The 15,419-nt window shown below is 45.0% G+C and overlaps 1 protein-coding gene across 1 annotated transcript; it reads right to left on the bottom strand.

The window, feature by feature from the left end:
• Positions 1 to 87: 87 nt before the first annotated feature.
• On the bottom strand, positions 88 to 10,677 carry LOC138973761 (gigasin-3a-like). The gene is made up of 5 exons (XM_070346474.1): positions 10,438 to 10,677; positions 9,826 to 10,046; positions 9,136 to 9,233; positions 8,906 to 8,935; positions 88 to 3,140 (listed from the first exon to the last, which is right to left on the bottom strand). Exons 1-5 carry the CDS (start codon positions 10,675 to 10,677, stop codon positions 3,067 to 3,069), a joined length of 663 nt encoding a protein of 220 aa, XP_070202575.1. The 3' UTR covers positions 88 to 3,066.
• Between the last annotated feature and the right edge of the window lie 4,742 nt (positions 10,678 to 15,419).

Genomic DNA, 15,419 nt, shown 5'->3' with positions numbered 1-15,419 from the left:
CACACACACACACACACACCCTCTGCTTCATTAAAGCAAATCGACGAAGTCAATTAGAAAGCTACCAGGCTTTAACTGTATCATCATATCTCGATATCTGTGTTGAATATCAATAACAACACAACACAAACCTCAAAGGAACAAGAACACATTTTAATTTCAACACTATTAGTTATTTACACACTTGCCAATCAGCGAAGTTCGACTAATATGATATTATGTAAACAAAGAAATAAACAACACAGTCAATGATGTTGTCTTAGTATCATATTTACAAGTACAACGCGCATAAAAAACCTGTTATCGCATTTTTACTGATCACATGACAAAAACAGCTGTTGTCATTGGTCAGCTAGGAACTGAATATCAATTGATATCGCGCAGGTAGTTCCCAGTGAATTTGATATCGTGCAGGAAGTAGTTTATCAATTTTAATGTTGAAGAAAAAAATCGCACCTGAAGGAAACAAATGTCTCCCTTTTTTAAAAATCACAAATTTATAAAAGGAAAGTAATTGCATCAGAAATATTAAAGGCACAGTAAGCCTCCCGTAAACCATCACAGATACTGTTAGGCTTTTACACACAGTACAAACACCCTTTCATTTAAACACTCACTGAACGGGAACATCCTAGGTGCTCTACGTAAAGAGCGAGCAATGTTTAAAGAATTAATTTTGCGGATTGTCTCTCAGACAATCGGACCGTGGTGCGTTTTGGCGCTAGACCTAACTTTTAAAATCTAAATAATAAATTGACAGCTTGTTACACAAACATTCTTAAATCATAAAAGAATTCTGTTTTTTATCAAGACAAGATCAGTACAAATCGAAGTTTGGAAAGTTTGAAAAAAGAAAAGCCCGTAAGCAGGGTCACGCAAGGTCGTGGTTCTCGTAGCAGACGACGGTTCATGCCTATCGCCAGTTCCTGATCTTGATCTTGATCTTGATCGATTACGCTGCTGGGTACCAGAAGACTGGCGTAAATGCAGCGGGGGAGAGTGCGGCAGCCTAATGGTGGTGTACGGCTGCTAGCTTGGCTTTAAAGATGCCAATGCTTTTGGAGGTTACAGTATTGTCCTCAAGTAGATTCCAGTCTTGTGCCGTCTTCACAAAAAAGGAGTTCCTAAACTGATCAGTGCGGCCTTGGGGCACTGAATAGGGTCTAGAATTGTTTCTTGAATACTGTGAGACGATGTTGGATGTGTGATGGTCAGAGTGTCTCACTGGCCTGATTTTACGGCCTTGCTTCTGCTCAGTTAAGAACTGGTGTGATGGTAGCGCATACGTGTGTGTGTGCGTGTATGTGTGTGTGTGCGTGTGTAAAAATTGCATACAACTGTTGTCTGTATTGCAAAAGATGGACAATTCCGCACTTAGGATGCTAGATGAAACAATGTGCACATGCAAGTTCTTTGAAGTTTTTTTGTATTCTTATATTTAAAAAAAAATGTCACCTATTTGTTTAGAAAATTGCAATCGTATAGAAAGCGTACATCTTTGTAGCGTATGTCAGTCACAAATATGATAAGATGTTTGGTGGCTTGTTGACAGACCAGCTTTTTTGTTGGTCCGAGGGGACTATATTTTCTTCGGTTTCATATATATCGACCAAGGCCGAAGGCCGCGGTTGATAACTATGAAAACCGAAGGCTATATGGCCCCCGAGGACCAACAAAAAAACCTGGTCTGACAACAAGCCACCAAACATCGTTTTGTCATCAAGTTGGATGAGCAAAGGTTCGCACAATAACATATGGGGATCCCTATTCTGAACGTTATTTTAAGAATGCCATTTCCAGGGCCCCAACGAGTCAGAAGTTCGAGATAACACGTCATATTTGCCTGTGACGTCAAACGTAACTTGTTCGTAGATTTTGTTCAAGACTGAAAATGCACAGATCTTCCATCTTATTCAGTAAGATTTTGGCATATTCCTTTTCTTTGAAGTGTGTTATGACTTTTCGTTGTAGATTTTGCGATTACAGAGATAAGTTGCAAATTGACCATGAGTCGCAGCGGTAATCCAAAGCCGCGATGGTTCCACACATCAAACAATCAGCCTCATTGGCTTTTACTTTGACAATCCAAGTTTCACATGAAAGCTCAAACCCATTCAGCACCTCGATTTTGTTGCATGAGGAACATGAGATTTATTTCACAGCTGGTTATGAATGAAAACTCGTGAAAATGATGACAATGTATAATGTGTAAGCTTTGAGGACATCACAAGTTCAATGTAAAAAAAAAGAATGGATATATTCGACACGCGTAAATAAAACAACAACAACAACAACAACAACAACAACAACAACAATGTCATGACAAACAAATGTGACCCTCCACCACGAAATGAGTCGCATGTCACCTCGCGCGGTTCTGCGCTAGGCTTAATATAAGTCCGGGGAGTGTCTGGTAACAGTGTGAGGGTCACCTCAGTCACAGGCTTATAACTCAAACAGTTTTTGCTCTTTTTTAAAACGGTTTTCACCACTGGATAGAGCATAAAAAAACCTTTAGGAAAATGTAAAAATATGAAAATAGGAAATAGTTGGCATATGCCCGCTGCGCCGCGCTGGTAAGGACTGACCACAATGTGTTGCTCTCCCGTTCTTATTAGACCCCCGCCTGATGCATCACACGTGCAAGCCCCCCGGCAACATGGACATTGCGGCTGGGCTCTTCTCCTTGACTTTCACAAGTCCTCCTCTCCCCTCTCTTTCTAATTACGGGCCTAAGTGTTGATATCCGGCTTTACTACCCTCTCTTCCCTACCTGCTAACACTGATCCCTTTAGGCCTACCTCAAGTATCTAACATCCTCCTCCTCCACCCGCGGCTAATCTGTCTCGTTTAAATAGAGTTTATATGGCGCTGTCCGCTCTATCTAAACTCACACGAAAATCATGCAAAGGTGACATGCGACTCATTCCGTGGTGGAGGGACACAAATGTCTGCAAAATTGGAAGTTTGAGGTCGGTGTACGTAGACACAGGCAAGCAATGTACAGCCACGGCCTTTGTACAGCAATAAATCACAACAGATGGATGACAACTGATGTAAAATGTCTCAGGTTGCAGTCAAGACAGTCACCAACAACAGCGAATAAATGACAACTGTCACTGCAGAAGATTTCAACGAGTCTGAAACAAACAAATACAAACAAAGGACAGTTATGTTATGTTATGTAGAGGTTACACGCCGAGTCTCAGTGATTATTAAAAATAATGGTCGAAGTTAGCGGATCATGAAAAATGCGAGCTTTAGCGAGCTTTTTCATGACCGCGAACTGAGACCATTATTTTTTATAATCACTGAGACGAGGTGTGTAACCTCTTTATTCCTCCTTTCTTCAGTTATTCAAAGAAAAGAGGAGGTTTTTTGCGAAAGTTTGATCGAATCCTATTCACTCAACCAGTCAACCTGCGCAGGCGATCGATTAATGCGCGGTTGTATAGTTCCGTGCAAATCATTCCATTCTGTTAACACTTCTTGTCAGTTTTCCTATTTTGGACTAAAATCAAGTACACAGATATGCTGTTATTCTGCTGTGGCGGCAAAGGCAGATATTGTGTGTTCTGTATATGTTTTGGTATCGCTTAAATAATATTCTTTCGTCAAATGGGACTAGCAGACGAACTTTTGCACCCGTGTTCCAACGTTAAAAACTGTATGAAGTTCAGTTTTCTGGGGAAAATAGTGTATGAAACCGCTTTATGTTGTTTAAATTGATGAGATGTGTGCATTTGGTTGCGTGTGATCTGTTTATTAAATGAAATATTGTTGAAAACTGACCGTCGGATTGCAGTCTGTTGTCGAAGAAACTGAGTGAAAAGAAGGGGAACTACTCTTGTCGCTAGACAAAGTATGAGTTACTTGCCTTGCGGGAAATTGCTTGTGATGAACGTTTGAACACGGCAAATCTAGATTCAGAAAACAACCGAACTCATGGATTTTATATGAAGATTCATGTGTTCAGGCCTGTAGTTGTTAATTTAAATGCGGTATGTTTGTATTGTTTGCTCCAGAGATGTATACTTCGTACGTTAGAGCGTTCGGAACTTTTCAGTCGCAAAAAGTAGTACCGAAACAGAACAACCTCTCAACCCATTGCACTATCGAGGATTCAGGCTGTTGCTGGGTCGTTATTTGTTTGGTTGCTGGGTCATTATCGAAAAATAACTACCCCTACAATTTTAACAGAGGTAAAGAAGCAGAGGGGGGAATAAGTTATGTTATGTTATGTTATGTTATCAGACTGGTACGTAGGCTGTTAAGCCTTTGTCTGATCTTTTGATCAGTTGCTATCCTAGCCTAACTTTGGGCTAGGTAACCTACACGATCTTTTGACCGTGGCCTATTGAGAATGTCTATATTGATTTGAAGCTTCTAACAGTAAAACCGGTAAGTTATTTGTTCTTTTGAGAAAAAACCCAAATCTCAACATTTTGAATCTGGAATGCTGTGATTTGTTCATTTCAAAACTTTACTTTTCTGTGCACGAGAAAGGTAGTAAAGCAGCCGCGCAGTCGTATTGGTTAAAATCCCAAGCAATCCTCAGTTTTGTTACGAGTCAGTCCTTGCGGCTGGCTATCACCCGGTCAGTAAGCTTCTCGTGCACATCGAAGATTGATTCCGTATAACAAACTCTCACTTACGGTGTCGTTAACAACAACAAAAAACTGGAGCATTAGGTTTCTGATATACATTGAACATCTGACTGATTCTGTGCAGAGTGGAGGATGGGCGAGGGAAGAAGGGGGGGGGGGAGGATGAAGGTGCTATTGTCAATCCTAGTCTGCTGCTGCAACATACACGCACTCTCCAGCCTCTCCGACTGTCTGATCGTTCGCTTGTCACACTCTCCAGCCTCTCCGGCTGTCTGATCGTTCGCTTGTCACACTCTCCAGCCTCTCCTTCTGTCTGGACGTGTTAGGTTTCTGATATACATTGAACATCTGACTGATTCTATGCAGAGTGGAGGATGGGCGAGGGAAGAAGGGGGGGGGGGGAGGATGAAGGTGCTATTGTCAATCCTAGTCTGCTGCTGCAACAAACACGCACTCTCCAGCCTCTCCGACTGTCTGATCGTTCGCTTGTCACACTCTCCAGCCTCTCCGACTGTCTGATCGTTCGCTTGTCACACTCTCCAGCCTCTCCGGCTGTCTGATCGTTCGCTTGTCACACTCTCCAGCCTCTCCGGCTGTCTGATCGTTCGCTTGTCACACTCTCCAGCCTCTCCGACTGTCTGGTCGTTCGCTTGTCACACTCTCCAGCCTCTCCGGCTGTCTGATCGTTCGCTTGTCACACTCTCCAGCCTCTCCGACTGTCTGATCGTTCGCTTGTCACACTCTCCAGCCTCTCCGGCTGTCTGATCGTTCGCTTGTCACACTCTCCAGCCTCTCCTTCTGTCTGGTCGTTCGCTTGTCACACTCTCCAGCCTCTCCGACTGTCTGATCGTTCGCTTGTCACACTCTCCAGCCTCTCCGACTGTCTGGTCGTTCGCTTGTCACACTCTCCAGCCTCTCCGACTGTCTGATCGTTCGCTTGTCACACTCTCCAGCCTCTCCGACTATCTGATCGTTCGCTTGTCACACTCTCCAGCCTCTCCGACTGTCTGGTAGTTCGCTTGTCACACTCTCCAGCCTCTCCGACTGTCTGGTCGTTCGCTTGTCACACTCTCCAGCCTCTCCGGCTGTCTGATCGTTCGCTTGTCACACTCTCCAGCCTCTCCGACTGTCTGATGGTTCGCTTGTCACACTCTCCAGCCTCTCCGACTGTCTGATGGTTCGCTTGTCACACTCTCCAGCCTCTCCGACTGTCTGATCGTTCGCTTGTCACACTCTCCAGCCTCTCCGGCTGTCTGATCGTTCGCTTGTCACACTCTCCAGCCTCTCCGACTGTCTGATGGTTCGCTTGTCACACTCTCCAGCCTCTCCGACTGTCTGATCGTTCGCTTGTCACACTCTCCAGCCTCTCCGGCTGTCTGAAGGTTCGCTTGTCACACTCTCCAGCCTCTCCGACTGTCTGGTCGTTCGCTTGTCACACTCTCCAGCCTCTCCGACTGTCTGATCGTTCGCTTGTCACACTCTCCAGCCTCTCCGACTGTCTGGTCGTTCGCTTGTCACACTCTCCAGCCTCTCCGGCTGTCTGATCGTTCGCTTGTCACACTCTCCAGCCTCTCCGGCTGTCTGATCGTTCGCTTGTCACACTCTCCAGCCTCTCCGACTGTCTGATCGTTCGCTTGTCACACTCTCCAGCCTCTCCGACTGTCTGATCGTTCGCTTGTCACACTCTCCAGCCTCTCCGGCTGTCTGATCGTTCGCTTGTCACACTCTCCAGCCTCTCCGGCTGTCTGATCGTTCGCTTGTCACACTCTCCAGCCTCTCCGACTGTCTGATCGTTCGCTTGTCACACTCTCCAGCCTCTCCTTCTGTCTGGTCGTTCGCTTGTCACACTCTCCAGCCTCTCCGACTGTCTGATCGTTCGCTTGTCACACTCTCCAGCCTCTCCGACTGTCTGGTCGTTCGCTTGTCACACTCTCCAGCCTCTCCGACTGTCTGATCGTTCGCTTGTCACACTCTCCAGCCTCTCCGACTATCTGATCGTTCGCTTGTCACACTCTCCAGCCTCTCCGACTGTCTGGTAGTTCGCTTGTCACACTCTCCAGCCTCTCCGACTGTCTGATCGTTTGCTTGTCACACTCTCCAGCCTCTCCGGCTGTCTGATCGTTCGCTTGTCACACTCTCCAGCCTCTCCGACTGTCTGATCGTTCGCTTGTCACACTCTCCAGCCTCTCCGGCTGTCTGATGGTTCGCTTGTCACACTATCCAGCCTCTCCGACTGTCTGATGGTTCGCTTGTCACACTCTCCAGCCTCTCCGACTGTCTGATGGTTCGCTTGTCACACTCTCCAGCCTCTCCGACTGTCTGATGGTTCGCTTGTCACACTCTCCAGCCTCTCCGACTGTCTGATGGTTCGCTTGTCACACTCTCCAGCCTCTCCGGCTGTCTGATCATTCGCTTGTCACACTCTCCAGCCTCTCCGACTGTCTGATGGTTCGCTTGTCACACTCTCCAGCCTCTCCGACTGTCTGATGGTTCGCTTGTCACACTCTCCAGCCTCTCCGACTGTCTGATCGTTCGCTTGTCACACTCTCCAGCCTCTCCGGCTGTCTGATCATTCGCTTGTCACACTCTCCAGCCTCTCCGACTGTCTGATGGTTCGCTTGTCACACTCTCCAGCCTCTCCGACTGTCTGTTGGTTCGCTTGTCACACTCTCCAGCCTCTCCGACTGTCTGATCGTTCGCTTGTCACACTCTCCAGCCTCTCCGGCTGTCTGAAGGTTCGCTTGTCACACTCTCCAGCCTCTCCGACTGTCTGGTCGTTCGCTTGTCACACTCTCCAGCCTCTCCGACTGTCTGATCGTTCGCTTGTCACACTCTCCAGCCTCTCCGACTGTCTGGTCGTTCGCTTGTCACACTCTCCAGCCTCTCCGACTGTCTGATCGTTCGCTTGTCACACTCTCCAGCCTCTCCGACTGTCTGATTGTTCGCTTGTCACACTCTCCAGCCTCTCCGACTGTCTGATCGTTCGCTTGTGAATGTCACACTCTCCAGCCTCTCCGGCTGTCTGATGGTTCGCTTGTCACACTATCCAGCCTCTCCGACTGTCTGATGGTTCGCTTGTCACACTCTCCAGCCTCTCCGACTGTCTGATCGTTCGCTTGTCACACTCTCCAGCCTCTCCGACTGTCTGATGGTTCGCTTGTCACACTCTCCAGCCTCTCCGACTGTCTGATCGTTCGCTTGTCACACTCTCCAGCCTCTCCGACTGTCTGGTCGTTCGCTTGTCACACTCTCCAGCCTCTCCGACTGTCTGATCGTTCGCTTGTCACACTCTCCAGCCTCTCCGACTGTCTGGTCGTTCGCTTGTCACACTCTCCAGCCTCTCCGACTGTCTGATGGTTCGCTTGTCACACTCTCCAGCCTCTCCGACTGTCTGATCGTTCGCTTGTCACACTCTCCAGCCTCTCCGACTGTCTGGTCGTTCGCTTGTCACACTCTCCAGCCTCTCCGACTGTCTGATCGTTCGCTTGTCACACTCTCCAGCCTCTCCGACTGTCTGATCGTTCGCTTGTCACACTCTCCAGCCTCTCCGACTGTCTGATCGTTCGCTTGTCACACTCTCCAGCCTCTCCGACTGTCTGATCGTTCGCTTGTCACACTCTCCAGCCTCTCCGACTGTCTGATCGTTCGCTTGTCACACTATACTGACTTTCAGGTTCTGCCTTTCTTTCTGTAGCACACACGTAAACACAGACGGACAAAAAGGCACGCAGCACGCAGACAGACAGACAGACACGCAGCACACAGACATAGACAGACGGATGGACGGACGGACAGACATGCTGACAGACATACATACAGACAGTGAGAGAGAGAGAGAAAATTGAATTGAATTCAAGAGAGAGAGAGAGAGAGAGAGAGAGAGAGGAGAGAGAGGGAGAGAGACACAGAGAGAGACAGAGACAGAGACAGAGACAGGCAGAGACAGAGATATGGAAAACAGAGAGAGAGAATGGTAGGCAGACAAACTAACGGACGGACGGACGGATGGACAGACATAGAATCACAGAGACAGACAGTCAGATGCTCGCGCGCGCGCACGCATACTCACCGGCACGCAAACTCTCTCTCTCTCTCTCTCTCTCTCTCTCTCTCTCTCTCTCTCTCTCTCTCTCTCTCTCTCTCTCTCTCTCTCTCTCTCTCTCTCTCTCTCTCTCTCACACACACACACACACACACACACACACACACACACACATACACACATTGACACACACAACCACATAATCATTCAGACTCTCGATATCGTTCTCATGATCTTAATTTTTAAAAAAAAGTACCTGCTCTGGAGGGGAAGTATGGTATATCCCCTGAAACAGAAAAATTCAAATGGGATCACATAAGTATTGCCATCATAGTACGCATATCATGCACAGATACAGCAACATAAAAACACAGACACATTGACAGACGGCCAGATAGATAAATGCACACACACACAGACACACACACACACACACACACACACACACACACACACACACACACACACACACACACACACACTTACCATTTCCTTTTATCTTGAGAAGTGTGACCGTTCCACTTTTTGACCCCGCTACAAGCAGCCACGGAACACCACTTCCTGTCTGATGACTTGGTATAAAACTAAAATCAGAACGACCCAACAACATGACAAACAGAACCAATCAAACATTTGATCCATATATCAGTCAGCCAATCAACGTTATTGAAACGTTCAAGGAAATGTATAAATATAACATCGATCTTCATATTGCTAGTTTGCATATTTGACACGTTATGATAAGCTCAAGGTATGTCCCGTTTGGGTGCTATCTGTGAACAGTCGGACATTTTGAGTCAATTAATTTCTTGAAAGCCACCGGTTGCATTTACCAAATTCATTTAGGCATTTAGATATAACGGACAATAAGCCCCCAATTCACTTCACTCACTTCAATTCACTCACCTCAGATCTGTGACAGTAATTCCACCAAGCCCTGTCTCTATGTAGGCCTACAGTTCATCTCACGACACTCACCTTAGATCTGGGACAGTAATTCCACCCAGGCCTGTCTCCATGTACAGTTCATCTCACGACACTCACCTTAGATCTGTGACAGTGATTCCACCCAGGCCTGTCTCCATGTACACTTCATCTCACGACACTCACCTTAGATCTGTCACGGTAATTCCACCCAGACCTGTCTCCATGTACAGTTCATCTCACGACACTCACCTTAGATCTGTGACAGTAATTCCACCCAGGCCTGTCTCCATGTACAGTTCATCCCACGACTTGAAAGCGTCGCTCAGGCCTATCCACGTGGATTCGAACCTGGGACGCTCGGAGTTGAGGGGCAGAGAGTACAGCAAAACTCCTCCCGGGTTGGCGAGACCCACAAAGATGAGAGACAGAGACCCGAGACGTCCTGACGTAATGCTGATTGGTTTGGGACCCTGGGAAGACATTTTGAAGACATAGAAATGGTTGATACCCACAAAGACCAGAGACAGAGACCCGAGACGTCCTGACGTAATGCTGATTGGTTTAAGACCCTGTGGTATCATGGAGGAAATGAAAAAAATATTCTTCGTAATATTGATAAATACAACAGCACTCGATGCGTTTAGCGAATATGAATACAACCTTGCGATAAAAAATAAAAATTAAAAAAAATAAAAAAAATGATTAAAAAAATAAAAAAATAAATAAAATAAAATAAAAGAAAAAGGAAAAGGACAAGTTACGATAGCATTGCGAGAGTGTTCATTTACGCTCGATTCGTGCGTGTGGATTATAAGTTCAAAATGACTATGTACATGTATCTAAATGATCTGTCGTTCTTACCACATGGATAGAAGTCTTGTCACGATCATATCTGACCACGTTGGGTCCGTCCTGTACAGGGCAGTTGAACACGTCACTGGCTTCGGCGGCCATGCGATGTTCTATGTCATTTCCGCTGTCGTAAAGTAGGTCAAGGTCAGGCAGTGCCCGGATTGAGAAGCTACGGCCGCCGAATGTGACAAACTTGGTCATCTTGCTGTCCGACGAGTCGCCACGGCCGTTGACTTTAGTGAAGAGCATAGAGCCTGCAGTTGGTAGTACGAGTATACGTGAAATTTGTATTTTGAGCAACATATGATCGAGACAGCTTTTGTTCTGAGAGACCACGCTAGCCTTTACCTAAACTGTCAACAATATGATTACAATGCAGTCACCATCGCCCACGAACAATGAATACATAACTTTTTTGTCTATTAGAAGAAAAGCTCATCCTCAAACAAGCACCTTGACGTAAGGAGAAAATATGTTTTCCAAACATACACATGTTATCATGAACAGAAAGTATAATACCTCCAAAAAGCAACATCAAGACGGGTATGCCCGGTTGAGGTGCACAAGAAAGTTACCACCCAAACAGGAGCCACCTGTAATGTTGGATTGGTTGAAACTGAGATGTGTTGTGATTTTAACGAATCAAAACCCGCGGTTTGTTCTCTCCCGTTTGGGTGGCACCCTTTTTCAGTTCGTGCACCTCAGCCAAGGAGTCGAGTTTCGGGCTTTAGTTTGGGATACACTGCAAAGAGGGTAGAGTTTATCTCACACTAAAGTCTCTGACCTCGATTCTAGGAAACCGGCCCTGACCGCCAAAAACGACCTGCTCGCTACAAAATAAACATGAGCATTTTCAGAGAAAACTATATATCTAAAGCAACGAAAGCTCTCACCAAGTTGGGTGTTATTTTTCAAGGCACTGACGAGTTTCGGCTCCACTGCGCTTCCGACCAGATCGTCTGGAAAGAAGGAAACAACTTGTAGAATGACGTCATAGCATGGCTTTACATGAGACAACACGAGTGGTTTTTTATATGGCTTGTATTTCAGTCAAGACCCAGCGGGAGGCTCGTGTCTCCCGATGATATTCATCCGCTGGGTCTTGACTGAAATACAAGCCATATAAAAAACCACGAGTGTTGTAATCTGTATATCCCATTCTACCATCAAACACAAAGTGTAGACTACTAGCGGCACTGTTGCGATCTGTGCAGTGTAAAACAGTGTTGCCAGCGAGACTTAGCCCTTTTGCAACCTTAAACTAAGTGACCGTCGCTGAAAAAATAAAACGAATGAGTGCATCGATAAGTACACGGTAACACTACTTTCAGACCATTTAAAAGCTTTAAGTAAAGGTTCATAAGTTGCAAGAAAGTAATGAAGTCGTATAGAAATTAATTTAGTTGAAGCGCACAATTCTTTTGTTTTGCGTTTCAGGTCGGCAGAACGGGCGAAATGGGTTTGGGACCCATTTGGCTTACTCGATTCAGAATCGATTCCACGTTGTTTTTCTCGAACGTGTGTAATTAGGCTTATTGACAGAGAAGCACATTTTAGGGAACAAATATGTAGGTTTAGATTTAACCATTTGCTCCCTATTTGAAATGTATCTACGTGATAAACTGTTTTGCGAGTGTGTTTGCATGGATGAACTTAAACTAGTATGGGTGTGAGGAAAACGCGACCGACACGTCTGTCACCGCCGATTGATTGCATTTTGAAGGAATATGACTGGATTACGGAAAAATACACACATGTTAAGTTCTTGGATACCTTCATCGCCAATGTGGACTTACTGCAGAGCCAGGCAAAAGAGTAGACTTGCTCGCAAAACACGTGAAACAGCCGATGTTTGATAGCGAAGCCCAACCGTGCCAGGTAAGGACGCTTCTCGGTCTCGCTACGCATGTCACCAGTGACAGTGTTGTTGCTTTGAGTTTGACTAACAAACTCGAAACTGTCATTTAAAACATGAGCCAAATGTGTATTGATTGTGTGATTAGTCTATGTGACAGGGCTTCTATTATCTGTGCTCCCTAGCTTCTGTCAGTTCCCACACCGACACTGCCAGAGAAACTGAAGACGCACACCAAAACACACTACTGACAGATTCTCAAAAGTCGTCTGCTAACGATGCAAGGGAGGGTACTCGTGTTTTTGTTTTGGTTCACTAACATCTGGTTATCTTGTAAGTTGAATGTTCGTTTTTTTCGACCTGCATTGCTTTCATAATGAAAGAAACGTTTGCTTATTGCATCTCATACATCAGATCAGTTCTGAGATTCATTTTTGCGTGCAACTGATATGGTTTTCTGAGCCGTGCAATACGATTTTGGAACTTCATACAAATGTGTCACATTGTTCGGCGCGAGGTCAAAGGTCGGGAGGAAAGTAGTTCTTTGCCCAAATCGGAATCTGCACTATCATATATTTTTTGGAGTCCATGATGTATTTATTGAGCTATAAAAATACAACATATATACCCATACTGAAGTAACAGAGACAAAGAAGGGAGGTCATGGGATATATATATATATCTATATATATGTATAGGTTACAACACGAGTGGTTTTTTATATGGCTTGTATTTCAGTCAAGACCCAGCGGATGAATATCATCGGGAGACACGAGCCTCTGGCGAGTGTCTCTCGATTGATATTCCCGCTGGGTCTTGACTGAAATACAAGCCATATAAAAAACCACGAGTGTTGTAATCTGTATATCCCATTCTACCATCAAACACAAAGTGTAGACTACTAGCGGCACTGTTGCGATCTGTGCAGGGTAAAACTGTTGCCAGCGAAACTTAGCCCTTTTGCAACCTCAAACTAAGTGACCGTCGCTGAAAAAATAAAACGAATGAGTGCATCGATAAGTACGCGGTAACACTACTTTCAGACCATTTAAAAGCTTTAAGTAAAGGTTCATAAGTTGCAAGAAAGTAATGAAGTCGAATAGAAATTAATTTAGTTGAAGCGCACAATTCTTTTGATTTGCGTTTCAGGTCGGCAGAACGGGCAAAACGGGTTTGGGACCCATTTGGCTTACTCGATTCAGAATTGATTCCACGTTGTTTTTCTCGAACGTGTGTAATTAGGCTTATTGACAGAGAAGCAAATCTTAGGGAACAAATATGTAGGTTTAGATTTAACCATTTGCTCCCTATTTGAAATGTATCTACGTGTTTTGGGAGTGTGTTTGCATGGATGAACTTAAACTGGTATGGGTGAGAGGAAAACGCGACCGACACGTCTGTCACCGCCGATTGATTGCATTTTGAAGGAATATGACTGGATTACGGAAAAATATGTGGACTTACTGCAGAGCCAGGCAAAAGAGTAGACTTGCTCGCAAAACACGTGAAACAGCCGATGTTTGATAGCTGAAGGCGCACACCGGCAAAACACACTACCGACAGATTCTCAAAAGTCGTCTGCTAACGATGCAAGGGGAGGGTACTCGTGTTTTTGTTTTGGTTCGCTAGCATCTGGTTATCTTGTAAGTTGAATGTTCGTTTTTTTCGACCTGCATTGCTTTCATAATGAAAAAAACTTTTGCTTATTGCATCTCATACATCAGATCAGTTCTGAGATTCATTTTTGCGTGCAACTGATATGGTTTTCTGAGCCGTGCAATACGATTTTAGAACTTCATACAAATGTGTCACATTGTTCGGCGCGAGCGAGGTCAAAGGTCGGGAGGAAAGTAGTCCTTTGCCCAAATCGGAATCTGCACTATCATATATTTTTTGGAGTCCATGATGTATTTATTGAGCTATAAAAATACAACATATATACCCATACTGAAGTAACAGAGACAAAGAAGGGAGGTCATGGGATATATATATATATATATCCCATGACCTCCCTTCTTTGTCTCTGTTACTTCAGTATGGGTATATATGTTGTATTTTTATAGCTCAATAAATACATCATGGACTCCAAAAAATATATGATAGTGCAGATTCCGATTTGGGCAAAGGACTACTTTCCTCCCGACCTTTGACCTCGCTCGCGCCGAACAATGTGACACATTTGTATGAAGTTCTAAAATCGTATTGCACGGCTCAGAAAACCATATCAGTTGCACGCAAAAATGAATCTCAGAACTGATCTGATGTATGAGATGCAATAAGCAAAAGTTTCTTTCATTATGAAAGCAATGCAGGTCGAAAAAAACGAACATTCAACTTACAAGATAACCAGATGCTAGCGAACCAAAACAAAAACACGAGTACCCTCCCCTTGCATCGTTAGCAGACGACTTTTGAGAATCTGTCGGTAGTGTGTTTTGCCGGTGTGCGCCTTCAGCTATCAAACATCGGCTGTTTCACGTGTTTTGCGAGCAAGTCTACTCTTTTGCCTGGCTCTGCAGTAAGTCCACATATTTTTCCGTAATCCAGTCATATTCCTTCAAAATGCAATCAATCGGCGGTGACAGACGTGTCGGTCGCGTTTTCCTCTCACCCATACCAGTTTAAGTTCATCCATGCAAACACACTCGCAAAACAGTTTATCACGTAGATACATTTCAAATAGGGAGCAAATGGTTAAATCTAAACCTACATATTTGTTCCCTAAGATTTGCTTCTCTGTCAATAAGCCTAATTACACACGTTCGAGAAAAACAACGTGGAATCAATTCTGAATCGAGTAAGCCAAATGGGTCCCAAACCCGTTTCGCCCGTTCTGCCGACCTGAAACGCAAAACAAAAGAATTGTGCGCTTCAACTAAACTAATTTCTATTCGACTTCATTACTTTCTTGCAACTTATGAACCTTTACTTAAAGCTTTTAAATGGTCTGAAAGTAGTGTTACCGCGTACTTATCGATGCACTCATTCGTTTTATTTTTTCAGCGACGGTCACTTAGTTTAAGGTTGCAAAAGGGCTAAGTCTCGCTGGCAACAGTTTTACCCTGCACAGATCGCAACAGTGCCGCTAGTAGTCTACACTTTGTGTTTGATGGTAGAATGGGATATACAGATTACA

Source organism: Littorina saxatilis, linkage group LG8, assembly GCF_037325665.1.
Source record: "Littorina saxatilis isolate snail1 linkage group LG8, US_GU_Lsax_2.0, whole genome shotgun sequence".
Taxonomy (NCBI): Eukaryota; Metazoa; Mollusca; class Gastropoda; order Littorinimorpha; family Littorinidae; genus Littorina; species Littorina saxatilis.
Note: the sequence above shows the minus strand (reverse complement) of the source record. Positions and strands in the feature narration are given on the sequence as shown.